At 40.7% G+C, this 18,174-nt stretch overlaps 1 protein-coding gene and 1 long non-coding RNA gene across 4 annotated transcripts in view; one reads left to right on the forward strand and one right to left on the reverse strand.

Annotated features, from left to right (window-relative positions):
- The first annotated feature begins 872 nt into the window (after window positions 1-872).
- The window catches only part of LOC133071799 (uncharacterized), a 72,908-nt gene continuing 55,606 nt past the window's right edge, over window positions 873-18,174 (forward strand). The window contains exons 1-2 of the long non-coding RNA XR_009696539.1: window positions 873-1,033; window positions 2,262-2,462. This is a non-coding gene — a long non-coding RNA (uncharacterized LOC133071799). The remainder of the gene's footprint in view (window positions 1,034-2,261; window positions 2,463-18,174) is intronic.
- PDS5A (PDS5 cohesin associated factor A) overlaps window positions 9,575-18,174 on the reverse strand; it is a 119,811-nt gene continuing 111,211 nt past the window's right edge. For all 3 annotated transcript variants that reach the window (XM_061164591.1, XM_061164592.1, XM_061164590.1), the window contains exon 33: window positions 9,575-12,219. In XM_061164591.1, the coding sequence (XP_061020574.1) occupies window positions 12,216-12,219 (4 nt within the window). In that variant the 3' untranslated portion in view covers window positions 9,575-12,215. The remainder of the gene's footprint in view (window positions 12,220-18,174) is intronic.

The raw sequence follows: 18,174 nt of genomic DNA on the forward strand, positions 1-18,174 counted from the left end.
TACTATACAGTCCATAGAATTCTCCAGTCCAGAATACAGGAGTGGGTAGCCTATCCCTTCTCCAGGGGATCTTCCCGACCCAGGAATTGAACCAGGGTCTCCTGTATCGCAGGCAGATTCTTTACCAACTGAGATATCAGGGAAGCCCATATTAATGTTCAAAAAAGATTATACTCATTTTAACTTATCCTTATTCATAGTTGAATAAATAGCTTTTTGTTTTAATTTTGAAAAATATTGCATAAAGCAATAGATTACCAGTTATAGGAAAAGTATTTAAGGATAGTGTCAAAAATTCATAAAGTCCCATATCACAGAATATTCCAGAAATTGCAATGCTGTCAACATTTTGCTTTTCGGGATTGATTCTAGCAACTTGACCAGAAAAAAAAAAAAACCTGAACACAAAAATTCCAAGTTGTAGAGTGGCGTGTTTGCTGTGATTGAAGTTTACTTTCTTTATTTCATTATTTTAAATCCAGGTGCTTCAGGGGTCTGCCTTCTGGCTAGAATGTAGAAAGCTGTAAAGAGGGTGATTCCCACTCTGATAAGAAAAGGCAGATCATCCACAAAGTCGTAACTTTTCTTGAATCCGTCAGAGAACTGAAGTAACCCAGTGGCCTAAAATTTACAGACCGGTGCCTGAGGGACACAGAGGGGTCATGCCTACAGGTGGGGGCTTCTGCGTGGTCCTCGGTCAGCACTCACGAGGAACACGTGATCCTGGGGGAGAACAGAGGTGAGACTCGGTGGTCCAGGCTCAGGGGAGGTGAGAAACTGCTGCTACGGGAAAAACCAAGCCCCGCCCAGGTTCATCTCTGCTAGTGTCTGCTTGAGAAAGTGAGCAGCCTTTCACCGCAGACCACAGCTGCAGATCACATGAGGCTGGAGAAAGACAAAGGAAAATCCTTGTCCCACGGGGAAGAGGAAGACAACCATCCTGGAACCAATGGAGTCTCCTACTGCTGAGAGGGTTCAGGGTCATGAGGAAGCCCCACCCCTCAAATGTGTCGCTGCCAGCCGACCGCTTCTGGTGAGGCTTCCTCCTGGACGGGAGACGGCCACCTTCCTGCTCTGTCGTACGTGGCCTTTCCTCGGAGGGTGGGTGGGGAGAGAGTGTACAAGTTCTCCGGTTTCTCATAACAACCCTGATTCTATTGCATCAGGGCTCCACCCTATTTTAACCTTAATTAACCTTAATGACCTAATTAACCTTAATTAACTCCTAAAAGCCCTCTTCCAAATACAGCCATATTGTGGGTTAGGGCTTCAGTGTAAGAATGTTAGTGGGTGTGGGGAGGGGGACTCAGTTCTGTCCACAACTTTTCACTATGATATTCATAATAAGGTACCATCCCTTCATACCTGCTGGATTTTCACTGCTTTCTGCCCTTCCTGGACCCAGGAGCTAATATCTAGATTACCCCCTATTTTCCTGAGGGTCTGCTGCCAGCAACTACTTCTAGTACAAATTTATTAGTAAGAAATGAACTCTAGCTTGTTCAAGAAGAAAAGAAATTTGTTAGTGACGACTCTCTGGGAGGACCAGAAGATTGAACTCAGAGGTTCTAGAGCCAGAAGCAATGCCAAAAATAATATAGAACAGGTCCTGTGAAGGTCCAGCCTCCGCCGCCAATGCCTGGGCACCCAGCCAGCCCGCGGCTCTGATACCACGAGGTCCGAATGCTGGACACCGCTGCCCCCCGCTTCCAGCGTGGAGTGGCCCTACAGTCCACATCTCAGAGTAGGTGTCGGTGTTTGGTTGACAGCATCCAGGTCATGGGTCTGAGCACTTGGTGCGAGGAAGACTGGGAAGGTTGTGTTGGTGTTCATAGCATCTATAGGGGGAAACGGCTCTGTCTCATGGGGTGTCCGTTGGGGGGGTGTTCCCCAAACCCCAAAAGGGCATTCAGAATACTGGCTGTCCAAAAACTGATTAAAGTTTTACTTACAGATATGGCCTCTTTGGGGTTGAACTATATGGGAATATGAGGAAGTGGAAACTTTCTACCTGGCTCAAGAAAGACTAATTAACAGCGGTGGGGTGGTTGGCTCAGAGCCTGGAAAACAGATTCAGCCAGCAAGAGCAGAAGTATCTGAGTGTCTTTGATCACTGCCTGAGGATGTTCTGGTGGGCTGCCAGTCTGCTTGAATGGTGGCAATAGCTGTGAGCAGCTGAGAACTCACTAGATGGCCAGGCATTCTGTGAGGAGTTTCCCATATTTTACCCACATGACTAGGAAGCACTCATTATTTTACAGGTGAGAAACTTGAGTTGTGAAAAGTCCTATAAGGTTTCCAAAGTCTCACAGTGCCAGGTGTAATCAGGATTCTGCAGACAACTGCAGCTTCGGGAAGGTGACATGAAGATGACCCAGTGAGCTCTTCCTGTAGAGTCTACACCTCCCAGACCACATCCAGCTCAGCTTCCCACAGACTTCCCAAGCAGAGAGAAGGAACTGGTAAGTCACTGTGAACATGCTGGTCTCTGGTTTACACATAGTCCTTTGGGTCTGGTTAATAAGGCCAGTGCCATGGAAAAACTTTTTCCTGACACCACCCCCTTCCCCCAGCGGAGGACAAGACTGACCCCAGCGAGAAACCCTCTGAAAAGTGGAGCTCAGTGATGGGAAGATGGTGTGCCTATATAATCAATTATTGTTAACAGTGGTGCTTTTGACATAATGTAGATTCAATCATTTGTTTCTTAAGTAGGTGCAGTTTTGTATAGGTAGACTTACTTTTTTTTGAGATGTCTCATTTATCTGAAACTTTAAGGTACAAAATTACATAAAACATACCCCTCCTTAAGTGTTTAATTAATTCAGTGATTTTCAGTCAATTTACTGAACTGTGTTACTACCACTATGATCCAGTTTTGGAGCATTTCCATCACTTCAGTAAGATCCCACAAGCCAATTTACAGTTAATTGTTGCTCTCAGCCTTAGTCCCAGGCAATCACTAATCTACTTTCCATCTCTGTAGATTTGCCTTCTCTGGTTAGTTCATATAAATGGAAGCATACAATATGTACTTCTCTGCATATGGCCACTTCCACTTTGCAGAATGTTTCTGAGCTTCATCTTTGTTGTAGCTTGATCAGTATTTCCTTCCTTTTTATTTCTTGAAGTGAAGTGAAAGTCGCTCAGTCGTGTCTGACTCTTTGTGACCCTCTCTGGAATTCTCCAGGCCAGAATACTTGAGTGAGTAGCCTTTCCCTTCTCCAGCAGATCTTCCCAACCCAGAGATCGAACCCTGGTCTCCCGCATTGCAGGTGAAGCCCTTTAATTGCTTAGTAGTATTCTATTGTATATACTTATTTTGTTTATATATTTGTTATATATGGATAGGTCATATTTTGTTCATGCATTCACTAGTTGATGGATTCTTGTTTAATTTTACCTTGATTTCCTTAGATTATTGTTTGCCTACATGGAGGCAGCAGAAAACAGCAGGTAGTGTCACCCCAGCTTCTCCCTACCATCTTGTGTTCCTAATCATTTTTCCTGCCCTCATATTACACTCACCATCAAGTCCTAGAGAGGTTGTGGGCCTCTCAGAAAGCTGGTTGGAAAGGTTTAAACAGGAAGCACTGAGGTGTACAGTCAGACTATGTGGGTTTAAACTTCTTCCTTCTTCCTGAGACTTGGGCTTATGGTTTTAAATACGTCTCTGAGCTTCCCTGATAGCTTGGTTGGTAAAGAATCGGCCTGCAGTGCAGGAGATCCTGGTTTGATTCCTGGGTCGGCACGATCCGCTGGAGAAGGGATAGTACCCACTCGTTCCAGTACTCTGGCCTGGAGAGTCCCATGAACTGTACAGTCCACGGGGTCGCAAAGAGTCGGACATGACTGAGTGACTTTTGCTTCACTGAGCTTCGAAGGCATGTGTAAATGGAGATGAATGTAGTAGTTATGAGATGATTGTGATAATTAAATGCGCCAGTGTATGTAAAGTGCAAAGCTTTTGAGAAGTTAGTAATTTTTATTAGCTTTGGGTGTAGGACTAAAGGTTAGGCAGAACAAACAGCCTTTTCTCTGTTTCACTTTCTTTTAGTTAAAACAGAGCCAGGACAGAGTAGGCCATCAAGGACGGGTACACTCTGATCTGATGGTCAGGGCGGGAGAGGTACTAACTGGCCCGTCTCCAAGGTGGCTGACCGAATCTTGCACCATGAAAGGACGGGGCTCTGTGGAATAAGGAAAAGGGAAAGCACCTCAGTGCTGCTGAGCTGTATGCGGCCCAAGGAAGCAGCTCTTCATCTGAATTCCTAAGGAGGAAAAGATTCTGGCCTTCTTTACCTGATCATCCTGTCCCAACACAGATGAAGGCCTGTGTGTCAGACTCTAATCCTGCAGTATGAGACCCCTCCACCGCCTTTAGAATTCCCCAGCTGGGCTTCTCTTGAGGCACTTGCCCTTCTGAGTATCCAGGAGAGATGGTAAGGCCTCCCAGGCCTGCTGGGCTTTGCAGTTCTTCTAAGACACGTTATCATCATCACCTGTTTCCTGCCACTTGCTTGATACTGTGAGATACTCAACCCAGGCCTTCAAGGGTTCCTGCCTCAATTCACAGAGCAAAAGTGTCTTTGCATCGGATAACTGCGCGCTATCACGATTCAGCTTTTCTAAGGGGTGACAAGCTGGTTGCGATGCCAGCCCTTTCTGGGCTTCTCTGTTCAACTATTATCGTTAAAAAGTATTCATTGTAAGCAGGGGTATTAAAATGAAAGGGAACACAGTGAGAAATGTTTGTGATCCGCTTCTTCCTACTTTCACAACTCTGTTCTCCCCAAAGCCAAATGGTAGTGAAGGCCATGGGTTTGTTCAGGGGCTTCCTTCTTTTTTAGAAATTTTATTGAAGTATAGTTGATTTACAATATCATATTAATTTTGCTGTACAAAGAGTGATTCAGTTATATATATATATATAATTTTTCATACTCTTTTCCATTATGTTTTATCACAGGATGTTGAATATATTTCCTGTGTTATACGGTAGGACCTTGTTGTTTATCTGTAATAATAACTTGCATCTGCTAATCCCAGACTCCTTATCCTTCCTTCCCCAGTTCACCTCCCCTTGGCAACCACAAGTTTTTCCTCTATATTTGTGGGTGGGTCTGTTTCATAGATATGTTCATTTGGGTCACAGTTTAGATTCCACATGTAAGTGATACGGTATTTATCTTTCTTTTTATGACTTACTTTACATGGTATGTAATCTCTAGATCCATCTGTGTTGCCGCAAGTGGCATTATTTTGTTCTTTATGGCTGAGTAATATTCTGTTGTGTGTATACCACATCTTATTTATCCTTCCATCTGTTGATGTACATTTAGGTTGTGTCCATGTCTTGCTTGTAAATAGTGTTGCTGTGAATATAGGGGTGCATGTATCTTTTCAAATTAAGAGTTTTCTTCTGATATATGCCCAGGAGTGGGATTGCTGGATCATATGTTAACTCCACTTTAAGTTTTTTTAGGAACAACCACACTGTTATCTATAGTGGCTGCACCAATTTACATTCCTACCTACAGTATAGCAGAGTTCGCTTTTCTTCACACCTTCTTCAGCATTAATAAATTAATAGACTTTGTAATGATGGCCATTCTGCCTGGTATGATGTGATATCTAATTGTAGTTTTGATTTGCATTTCTCTAATAATTTGCTATGTTGGGCATATTTTCATGTGCCTATTGGTATCTTTGGCTATGTATGTCTCTTTTGGATAAATGTCTATTTAGGTCTTCAGCCCATTGTTCATCTGGGTTGTTTCTTTTGTGTTATTGAGTTGTGTTATTGAGTTGTGTGTGTTTGTATATTTTGGAAACTAATCCTTTGTCAGTTGCATCATTTGCAAATGTTTCCTCCCAGCCCATAGGTTGTCTTTTCATTTTGTTCATGGTCTCCATTGCTGTGCAAAAGCTTGTAAGTTTGATTCGATCCCATGCATTTATTTTTGCTTTTATTTCTATTGCTTTGGCTGACCTAAGAAAATGCTGGTATGATTATGTCAGAGAAATTGTTTTCATTAATTTTTTTGCTGTGCTCGGCCTTCACAGCTGCACGCAGGCTCTCTCTCGTTGCAGTGAGCAGACACTGGTTTTGGTGCGTGGGCCTCTGGTTGCCTGGCTTCTCTTGTTGCACAGCATGAGCCTTAGGGCAGCGGTCTTCAGTAGTTGCAGCGTAGGGGCTCAGGAGTTGTGGCACACGGCTTAGCTGATCCGTGGTGTGTGGGGTCTTAGTTCCTGGACCAAGAATCAAATCTGTGTTCCCTGCATTGGCGGGTAGATTCTTAACCACTGGACCACCAAGCAAGAACCATAGAATGTTTTGCCTATGTTCTCTTGTAGTTTTATGGTGTCATATCTTATATCTAAGTCTTTAAGCCAGTTTGAACCTATTTTTGTGTATAATGTGAGGGGTGTATTCTAACTTCATTGATTTGCATGCAGCTGTCCAACCTTCCCAGCACCACCTGCTGAAGAGACTGTCTTTTCCCTGCTGTATATTCTTGCTTCCTTTGTGGAAGATTAACCCATCGTGTGTGGGTTTATTTCCGGGCTCTCTCTTCTGTTGTTCTGTATGTCTGTTTTTGTAGAATACCATGTTGTTTTGATTAACATAGATTTGTAGTATTGTCTAAAGTCTAGGAAGCTTATGCCTCCTGATTTGTTGTTTTTCTTCAGGATTGCTTTGGCAATTATGGGATTTTTATGATTCCATATAAATTTTAGGATTGCTTTTTTCAGTTCTGTGAAAAATGTCATGGGTAATTTGATAGGAAACTCACATTAGATTGCTTTCAGGGGTATGGCCATTTTAACAAGGTTAAATCCAAGTCCAAGAGCATGGGATATCTTTCCACATCTTTGAATCATCTTCAGTTTCCTTTACTAATGTTTGTAGCTCTCAGCATGTAAGTCTTTTAGCTACTTGGTGAGGTTTATTCCTTTTATTTTTTGTATGTGATTTTAAAAGGGATTATTTGTTCACATCCCCTTTCTGATATTTCATTGCTTGTGTAAAGAAATGTAACCAATTTTTGTATGTTACTCTTATATCCTGTTACCTTGCTGAATTTGTTCATCAATTCTAGTTTTTGTGTGGAGTCTTTTGAGTTTTCTATATATACTATGTCATCTGTATCAAATGACAATTTTACCTCTTCCCTACCAATCTGAATACTTATTTCTTTTTCTTGCCTGATTGCTTTGTGGCTTTCTTCTTTTTTCCACTTAATTTTTATGGAATGCTTGTAATTTCCTTCATTCTTCCATAGGAACTATAAAATTTAGGTGGCTCTGATCTTCAAAACATGACACCAGAATTATCAGTGAGAGAGAAAATACATGTTAGTGAAGATCAGGCCTTTGGATACACTTCATTGCCATTTATGTTACCATTGTGATGACAAAGTGGAATTAGCAGGAGGCTGGAATTGATGTAATAGACTTCCGGAAAGAGGCAGGCCCTGCTGCACATAATTCTAAGCTTCCCTTGGCAGGCCAAGCTTCCAAATGGTCAGTAGGAAGCTTAGGCCAATTCTATGTACAGCAATTAAAAGAACCTCCTTGTAAAATGTTCACAAGTAAGGTAGTTTTAAGGGTATCAGCCTTCTACCTTTCAGCTCTTAACCTGAGGTGGGTGGTGAAGGGCCAGGTTACTTGTCTCCGCAGCTGACCTTTCTCTTAAGCACACGACTCCACTGCAGGCAGGTAAAGCCAGATGGTGCAACTGCGACTTTTCTGGGAGGGAAGGGTTTCAGGAGATTTTTGGGGTTTGGGGTAGGTGGCATTGGGGTGATCGCTCTCAAAAACTGAGTCTTTGAAGAGTTGCTGCCTGGGTCCCCATTAAAATTTGCTTCTTGGAGCTCACTAAATCCCTAGTTTGTCCAAAGAAGCCACAGTATTTGTGCTTTAGATGGGGGTGCATTCAGGATGGTGGGCAACCAAGGCTTGGGGGCTGGGACCAGGTGCTCCAGGCTTCCCAGGTGGCGCTGGTGGTGAGGAATCCGCCTGCCAATGCAGGAGATGCAAGAGATGTGGATTTGATCCCGGGTTGGGAAGATGCCCGGGAGTCGGAAATGGCAACCCACTACAGTGTTCTTGCCTGGAGAATCCCGTGGACAGAGGAGCCTGGTTGGTTATAGTCTGACAGTCAGATACAGCTGAGTGACTAAACGTGCACACCAGGCGCTCGAGTCTGAGCGCGTTCGCTCAAGGCAAGCGCGCCGCTGGTGTTCATGCTGTTGAACAGACATCTCGTCTGCCCCTAGTCCACTTGCACGGTTACTTCCTCCCAGGCCGCCCTGAATCTGGAGAGCCGACTCCTGCATCAGGTTCAGCTCAATCTCTTTTAGGGACCTACGTGCTCAAACAGTTCTCAGAATAGCACTTCTCTAGAGAAGGTAAGGATTTCCTGGTTCTCCTCCATCCATGAGGTCTCACATCCAGGCATGTGTCACCTGGACAGCCACATATGCCCGTGTTGTGCTATTAGCTCTATATTGCTAGTCCTCCTAAGGCATGATCTTAGTGTTTCTAATGCCAGCCCCCACCACTGAGCCGTCCACACAGAATGGTTACCTCCAACCCTTACTTTTTGTGTGTGTGTGGTTTCCACAGATCTGAACTTTGCACTAAGGTGCTCCTGTGTATAACTGACCTCCAGGTGATTGCTTTTCAAGCTTCTGGAAGAATGAATAGTGTTGTTTCTTCGACGGATGCATGGTCTTTGCTAGAGAAAGGAGTAACTAGAGAATGAAGGGGAGGAAAGTGCCATAAGTTGGAATCAGCATTGATTATAGTGTTATTTGAGAAATACCTCCAAAATTCAAGTCCTGATCACCCGCTTGCCTGACTCATGGTTCCTGTTGGACTCTGAAATGAGCACAAGTGGAGGATATTATTACTCTTTAATGGAAATGAAAGACTGGAGCTCTGGTTTACAGACTGAGTGTCTGATTATATTCATTTCCACTGTTGCTGGCTTGTAGCAAACTTTTAGCTTCTTGTAGGCAAAGCTATCATTATTATTTAGGCAGGCTGCAAAGATTCTTGTCAGACTGCTGGAGACTTGGTTACTAGTGGTTTCTACTGAGTTATTTATGTGAATGAAGAGTATCCAAGTGTGGAGTAACCACCCCAGTGAGGGTAAAGTACAGAAACCAGTCATGACAGCTTCTCTTACTTCGCATTTTGTTCACCTCTCATTCCAGATACATGCATGTAATCTGCCTGTTCTCTATGAACTACTTTTTGAAGTAAATGTGCATGTTCAGAATTTGCGATAAAAAGGCATATCAACGGGTTAGTTTAAATGGAAGGCCACTTTGAATTTCTTAAAAGACAATTTCTAAAGTTTCCCAGATGCCCCTAAGAATTCATCCTGTTATTATATTCTCCCTCAGTCACTGTAAGCCATGTAGTCAGAAGTTTGAAGGTGGCCTTTGATTCCTTATGGGGATATGCAAAGTCCAGAATCTAAACAGAAAATATGCAAAGACATTTTATCAGCTTGTGACATACCAAGAGGGTACATGAATATTCAGGGTTCCACACTACTATATAATGCTGCATTTCTTGGTTTTATTTGAAACAATGCATATTTTTTAGCATTTTATGGTAGGATTTTACACTTGTCATTTACACAAATTACAAGGTTCTCTTCAAGTCTTTAAAAAATTTTTTTAAAAATTCAGCCCATGTGCAGCACAAGAATATGCAAAACTACTTTACATTATACACACGTTTTATCAAAGGAGATACAAAATTCTGGCTTGTAGTTTTAGACAAATACAAGAAGCTTCAAACTAGACACAAAGGGTTAACATTAATTCTCAAATATAAGTCTGCACTTTGTGTTGTATTTCTCTGAGATGTGAATACCAAATTCCTAAGAGATTTTAACTTTCTCCTTTTTCAAAGGAAAAATGACAATTTCCCTTAAACAAGTCCCTCCCCATCAGCTCCGCCTACCATCCTACTCTCCCAGCCCTTAGTGCCAGACACTTGCTTCCTATTAAAAAAGGATTTTCCATTTACATTTTGTATGTGGACCAGATCCTTTTAGCTAACTCCTCTCTTGCAAAAATCTAAGCAGCCGTAACTGATGGGAATGGCTGCTACACTATGTTAAATATGACCTCACGCTAGGTTATCTAGTCAGCTATGATGCTGAATGATTAGTAAAAGGAGATGAGCGAGAGGCGGCCTCTACCAGTGTGCTTTTTATTGGTGGCAAATTGGTGGCCTTAAGAATCAAGCTGTCTGATGCTAAGAGAACTTCAAAATCTAAACAGAACGTGCCCACTGATGGCTTGAGGAACTTCTCTGATGCTTATGCATAGATAATCTTTTTCAGCATGTTGGAGGCAATATTTTATCTGTCTAAAGGGTTATGAAGAGGCAATAAGGAAGAGTAGAACTTTTTCTGCCCTTTTAAAAGGTAATATCTGGTATCCATTGTTCCCTAGCCATCATCCAATATCTAAATGTGTGTATATGCATATTTAAAAGACTTATCCATCTTTCAGTCAGTATACAGCCAACTCTTGATTACCTATGAGAACATTAAGTGACATTTACTACCAACAAATTTTACATTTAACATTATCATCTTTTTGGACACAGGTCATGTTCACTCTTTACGTCTCATGTAGACTACAGCCTGTCAAGACCAAGTTATCACACAGCGTTTATGTCCTCAAACCCACGCGAGGTGTGTGCAAGGACCCTGTGCAGATTCAGACAGGGCTTCGGGGAAAGGGCTGAGGTGGAGAGTGGGGGCAGGTGAGAAAGGACTGATCTCAGTTCCTCCTGAATTAGCTCTTATGGTATGCTGTTATTTTATTTTTATGATTAATTACATGATTCTATGCAAAATCCAAAACCTGAGGCATAGTCACTATTTTGTATAGATAATGGAGAGTTGACTGTAATCACGTTGTTTCTTTGTAACTTTAGCCCTTTCACATACAAACTTCACAGGAAAACATAATATGATAAAAAGATTAAAAAGGACTACCATATGACATCTAGAAGCATTTATTTTATGCAAAAAACTTAAATATGAATATGTGTACACAAAAAGTGCACACATTACCTATGCTGAACAATGCCAAGAAACAATATATTGATGCAACAGTTGTCTTCAAAAATAAACATAAAAACGGAGCCCAGACTGTCAGACAAAAGCAACACACTTATTTCTCAATAGCACAATGCTGAAATTGATAGCAATCCTAAGCACCTCCCACTTTCCTTACAAAGCTGCCAAAGTCCAACTATTTAAAAAGAACTGACTTTTTTTTACATCAATAATAAAAATCTGGTGACAAACATTATAAAACCAAATGCTGGACAGTTTTTACTCCTTTTAAAATTTCAAATATTCCAACATATCACAGGAGTAAAAACCACTTTAAAGTGATATGCTTTATGAAACAGACAACAATATGTACATTTATTGCAAATTATATTAAACTAAAATGGAGGGGAAATCAAAATATGAAGTGATATGAAATCAATAATAATTTTAATTATTTTCTCACTCTGATAAAAATCAGAAAGCAACATTTATAAAATTGCCACCACATCACTTTTCATAGCAGGGAACTGAAATCTGTACATCTCATTTTGCAGAAAAGTAGGCAGGCAGAAAGAATTATACATAAAAGTTTCCAAAAGGAAAAAAAAAGACATATTTAATCTGATTTCTCTTCCTCTAAAAAATTAATTCAGTAGACTTCTATTTTTTTTTCTTGTGTAACACGGGAAATTCCTGGCTCTAAAATTGATGAATTTTCATTGTCAGTGTAAGGACATCCTGTTACTTTCTTTAAAATAAAGACTGCAGCATGGAAATTAATGGTGTATTATGCCGTTAAACTCCAGATATGCAGGAACTGGAACCAAGTGTTAAGCAATTTGCTTAATTATTGACTTTTCATAAGAAAAGTCTGGGGGGAGGGTGGAAAAGAGTTGCTTTTAGCCTCTCTCTCAGAGTTTTTGCTGTACATTTCCATCAAAGGAGTTGTGGTCATGTGAAAAAAGGAAGTAATAGCTTTTTTCAGTTTTCAAGGCAGAAAGTGTGTTCTGAAGTTAACTTCATTTTCTGTTCAGGGTCATTCTGAATCCAAGTTTTTGCAGAAGCTAGAGCCTGCTTCTGTTTGGCCTTCATTTTCTCCCTTTGCAAATAAATTTTCTTTTTACCTTGGGGATAGGAGTAGAAGAAAGCAATGTTAGTAAGATAAAAACAGGAAAACAAACCATACATAGATTATTTCTTTTCTATCATTATCTAAAATCTGAAAACATTTTTTTCATTTTTCACATGAGACTTAACTTGATTTAGGAATCTTTCCATAAACTATATAAAAACAAAATACCAATTAAGAAGCTTTTATAAGCATTGCTACCCAATGGCCAATTTGCTTATTACTACAATAAGACACTAAAAGCTATTTGAAATAATTTTTAATTAATACTTCCAAAATTATATAGTAGAAAAATTATTAGACAACTATAGCAAAATGAATTTAAAAAGGAGCAAAAGTATTCTTTAGTGTACTAAAAAAGGAGGAAAATTTAGCTTAATTCTGCTATGAAGAAGCCCCCATTGATTCTATTTCCTGAATAGGGAGGGAAAATTATGACCCCTGGAAGGATGAAGTAGTGGGACAGGGTCTCTTCTGCTCCCTTCACCTATTCCTCTCTGGGAGGAGAAAGCAGCCATCTAAGGGGTGAGGGAGTGGAGGGTGGGGAAACTGGGCATGCTGGAGTTCTGGTCTGTGTGAGGTTATTTGTTCAATTTAGGGACAAAGTACTAGCCTATGTCATTTCACATTTGGGGGTGGGGTGGAACCCATGGCTCGCAGGATCTCAGTTCCTGGACCAGGGACTGAACCTGGGCCAGGGCAGTGGAAACGGAATCGTAATCACTAGGCCACCAGGAATCGCCCTGTCATTCCACATTTTTAATCAGCCGTTAAGACTGTGTCTCCCTGACGATTCCAAACTTGGGCAAGAAAGATAAGGGGGATGTTTATTTATATTCCCAAACCCCAATGTTATATATACCTTTTATAAAGATAACAATGCTAACAACAAAAAGTTAATTAATTAAGATTCTTATGGAGTATTAAATTGTTATAATAGAATTTAATAACATGATATCAAAGAATCCTCTACAAGCTGCCTGCTGCGCCTTCAGGAAGCTTCCCTTTACTAGCTCTGAGCCCTCAGTATCTTCCTGGCTGCTCTCACAGACTTTTAAACGATCCAGGTCACTGGAAGGGTTTCCTGGACTTGATTCTATGTCCCAAAGTGAATCGCCATCACTTCCGAGCACTTGGCTTCTGAAAAATTTCATATTATTTTGATAAAAATTCACTTGTTACTGAAGAATATTTGTATTAAACTAATATATGGTTGTTTAATACATAAGGAAATGTATTTAGGGGATACTTCTAAAACATAAATTTGTGATGTGAGGAAACCTTCTCACTATACAAATGAGCACAGGAAATCAGTAAATTCTTTGCTTAATAAAGTAAAAATTCCAAGATTCTTGAACGCTCTAATACTAAGCATGCTACATAGAACACACTAATCCCAAGCTGCCGTCATCCCATTGATGAGCTACTTAAGTTCAGCTTTCCCGTGTGTTCCCAGTTCAAGGACTGTATCTCCACAGGTGTTTATTGGTATTTTCTTTTTCATGGAAGGATTTGGCCTTAAAAGTAAATAAAACATACTCAACAATCAGCACACCTATAAAAACACATTCTCAGTGCAAAACGTTTGGGATTGCTTGCCATTTGGATAGTAGTTTAAAAACAAAGGAAAAACAAGTGAACTAATGAACAACTGAAAAGATGGTGAATCCTCCATTCTCTAACTTGGGAGGCCAACATGAAGTGTCCAGCCGTACAGACACTATTTCCCAACTACGGTGTACAAATGGCTGAGTTTTATAAACCCACAGAGTAAATTCAAGGAATTTTCTCAAAAGAAGTAACAATTTCAAATGCAGCCCAAAATATAAACAGGAACATTTGTTGGAACACACACACAGAGAAGCTGATGGAATACATTTATTGCAAAAATCCAAATGGATCTAAAAAATCCTACAGGTAAGTTTACAAGTCAAAATCCTAAATTAATAAATGAATTATCTAAGTAGAAATCATACTAAAAATTATTATTTACTCAATGTTGTCAGTGAGAGGATCTAATAAGAGGAATTCCAGAGGGGTCTGCACGTGCTGCACTGTGTAAGTGAACGCCGTGGTATTTAAATGGCTGCAGAGGCTGCCTTAAATGGGGCTGAAGCATTAATGGGGTTACAAAGTATCTAGACTGTAGCTGAAATATACTAGGGCCTCAAAAATGGTTTTCATTAATTAGTTAATAATGAAGTTTAAATAAATCATGAAATATGGTAAGAGTATAAATACCCAGTAATAAAACTGGGCAAGTTTTCTGGAGGTGATGCGTAGACTGAGTGACCTTGAGACCTGACACTCAGCTCTAAGAGGAGCGAGGTAGGGCAACGCCAGGAAAGGCTCTTTTCAGGTGGTAACATAAAGACAGCTGTGACCAGAGCAGGAACGGACCATCAGTGAAGTGAGAAATTATGTAAGTAAATGTGTGAAGAGTAATGCAAGGAAAAGAAAGACTGACGGCGAAGTAGCGTCTGGAGTTAGATACTAGGGTCACAGAGAGGCACAAGTTTGCCCGGCCTTGTTTCTCAAAGGCTTACATTCAAGCTTAAAATCTGGGGGCAAATTAAATTACTTTTAGCACAGTGATTCAGACCCAGATCTGGTTCCACAATGCAAGGACCCTAGGCTACACTTCAAGTTGCCAGGGCAGTTAAGTGACCTGATCCTACCACTCTGGGTTCATCAGAAATGCAGTGCTTGATTTGCTATCAGTGTTGGCGACCTGTTTCTTTTATTAATTACATGGTTGAAAGTGTACTGATAACCTTAACAAGCTGATTCAAGGTGTGTATATTAGCTCTGTATTCTGAATTGTTCAGTCATGTGGCTTTAACTTGTATCTGATTCTCACTGGGTCTCAGGAAAATACAGGTGAGCTGTCAAATCAGAAAATACAGGTAAGATGTCAAATCAATCGCAGGTAATTTTTGCAGTTAATGAAAAGTATGTTTAGAAACTTACAGGAAGGTGAAAGCTAGAGTTTCCCATGAAATAAAAATAAAACTGGCACCTTCAGAATTTTGACCAGTGTTTTTTCCTGAAGCTGAAGGACAGGACACCGGCCGAGTCACCAGAGCTCTTGCTTTAGTGTCTGTTCCTATTGCTGGTGGTGGTTCAGTTGCTAAAGTGACCCTGTGACCCCATGGACTGCAGCACACCAGGCTTCCCTGTCCTTCACCATCTCACAGAGCTCGCTCAAACTCATGTCCATCGAGGCGGTGATGCCATCCAACCATCTCATCCTCTGTCACCCCAATTTTCCTCCTACCCTCAGTATTTTCCAGCATCAGGGTCTTTCCAATGAGTTAGCTCTTCTCATCAGGTGGCCAAAGTACTAGAGCTCAGCTTCAGCATCAATCCTTCCAATGAATATTCAGGGTTGATCTCCTTTAGGATGGACTGATTTGATCTCCTTGCAGTCCAAGGGACTCTCAAGAGTCTTCTCCAACACCACAGTTTGAAAGCATCAATTCTTCGGTGCTGGCTCAGCCTTCTTTATGGACCAACTCTCACATCCACACATGACTACTGGAAAAATCATAGCTTTGACTGTATGGACCTTTGTTGGCAAGGTGATGTCTGCTTTTTAATACACTGTTTGTCATAGCGTTTCTGCCAAGGAGAAAGTGTCTGAATTTTGTAGCTTCCATCACTGTCTGCAGTGATTTTGAAGCCTAAGAAAATAAAGTCTGTCACTGTTTCCACTTTCCCCCCTCTATTTGCCATGAAGTGCTACACATTAAAACATCTCCTTTTTACACATTAAGAGGAGAAACAAAGATGCGAGTTGTGAATGCTCATGGTTTAGAGGAGAAATATAACCAAATGCAGCTGTCACTATTAGCAATACAGTGTTAATAAGGGACAGGACCTGGATTCAAAATCCCTGCTTTATGTGGCACCAGTCAGGTGGCCTGGGAAAGTAACTGTTTCAGGTCTAACCTCCTTATTTCTAACATACAGTTGGTACTTGCTTTATAAAGATGGCTGTCTTAAACAGACATTTAACAACCTTTCCCTATTACCACTATTATTTCTATCAATATACCAAAACCCCACACATTATTCCACCTACTATTCACTGCAGTCCTTCAATGTTTTCATAGTGTTATGTGCTTCATTTAAGTTTGGCACTTTCAAGAACATCTGACCTCTCCCTTGGTTTACTGCCTCTCTGAAGCTGAAATGCAGGGGCTTTTCTCTGTGTGAATTCTGAAATAGGTTTAAAAGATGACTATAGTTTTTGTCTGATTTAACCTATGATTATTTTAATAAACTAGCTTCTTATGTAATAATTATAAAAATTAACTACATGCAAACATTTTCCACTTTATAGAATAAAGTTTCACATATATAAACTACACTAGTTATTTAAAGCTTTAAGGAAGTCTTTTCAAAGTATCCTCTATTAAACTAGTTTTGTATGCATGTATAGTACTCATAGAATGAAGACTTAATTCACCTTAATAGGACAATATAACATGGACTCCAGAGTGACAATGCCTGGTTTTAACCCTGCCTCGACTTTGCTTATTCATGTAAGCAAAGGGACCAAAAGCTGCATGGACTCTCTCTTCTTGGATTTCTTCCTCTTTATAAACTAGGGATAATGATAGTACTTACCCATGTAGTGATGTTTTAAGCACTTCATAGGTTAACAAAGAGCTTAGAATTGAGCCTGATTAATAATCAGCACTGTATTAATGTTAACTATTATCAGTCTTATGTAACAATTTTTTAAGTGAAACAAAATATGTAACATAAAATTTATAATTTTAATCACTCTTATGTACACAGTTGGGTGTGCATTAAGTACATCTGCACTGTTGTACAATCACTGTCATTCATCTCTGTTAGGCTGGTACGAAAGTAATTGTGGTTTCAGACTGTGAATTTTAAATCATTATAACTAGGTTCAAACACATCTTTATTAATCAAAATAGGAACCACTACAATCAACACATTTTTTTCCCAACTAACACATTTTTGTCGAGAAGAAATGTTTATTCCTGTAACGTAAAAATCTGTGCTTCAGGATTCAGCAAACTCTTGGAAAACATTTTTCTTGCAGAAAATTGTTGAGATGCTTAAAGATGTGGTAGTCAACTAGCGAGAGGTCAGGTGAATATGGTGGATGAGGCGAAACTTCATAGCCCAATTTGTTTAAGTGTTGGTTTTGTGGTATGTGGTTGAGGATTGTCGTGGAGTAGAGCCGGACCCTTCTGTTGACCAATACTGGCTGCAGGCGCTGCAGTTTTCAGTGCATTTCACTGATTTGTTGAGCATACTTCTCAGATGTAAGGGCTTTGCCAGTACTCAGAAAGCTGAATACCAGCAGCAGACCACCAGACGGTGACCATGACCTTTTTGCGCAGGTCTGGCTTTGGGAAGTGCTTCTGGAGCTTCTTCTTGGTCCAACCACTGAGCTGGCTGTCGCCAGTTGTCACAATAACCTGAGAAATGGTTCCTTGTTGTTGCACAGACTAAGAGAAGATGACATTTCAAAACAACAACTACTTTTGATTTGCGGTCAGCTCATAAGCCACCCACTTATCGAGCCTTTTCACCTTTCCAATTTGCTTCAAATGTCAGATAACCGTAGGAGGGTTGATGGAGAGTTCTTCTGCAGCTGTGAGAGGCTCAGCTGCAACGCCTGCTTCCGTTGGCCGCGGCCAGCCTGATGCCCTCGCCGCGCCCTCGTCCCCACGGCTGCGCCGCCTCTGCAAAGCTTCTTGAGCCACCACTGCCCTGTGCTTTCGCCAGCAGTTCTGGGCCAAGCGCGTTGCTGACTCTGTGAGCTGTCTCTGCTGCTTTACAACCCATTTCCAAGTTAAAATCGTTTGAATTTGCTTTTTGTCTAACATCATTTCTACAGTCTAAAATAAATGTAACGTCATTAGCAAAAAAAATATAAAGCAAGAAATGCACATTAAAATGATGT

Source organism: Dama dama, chromosome 17 (assembly GCF_033118175.1).
Source record: "Dama dama isolate Ldn47 chromosome 17, ASM3311817v1, whole genome shotgun sequence".
NCBI classification, from domain to species: domain Eukaryota; kingdom Metazoa; phylum Chordata; class Mammalia; order Artiodactyla; family Cervidae; genus Dama; species Dama dama.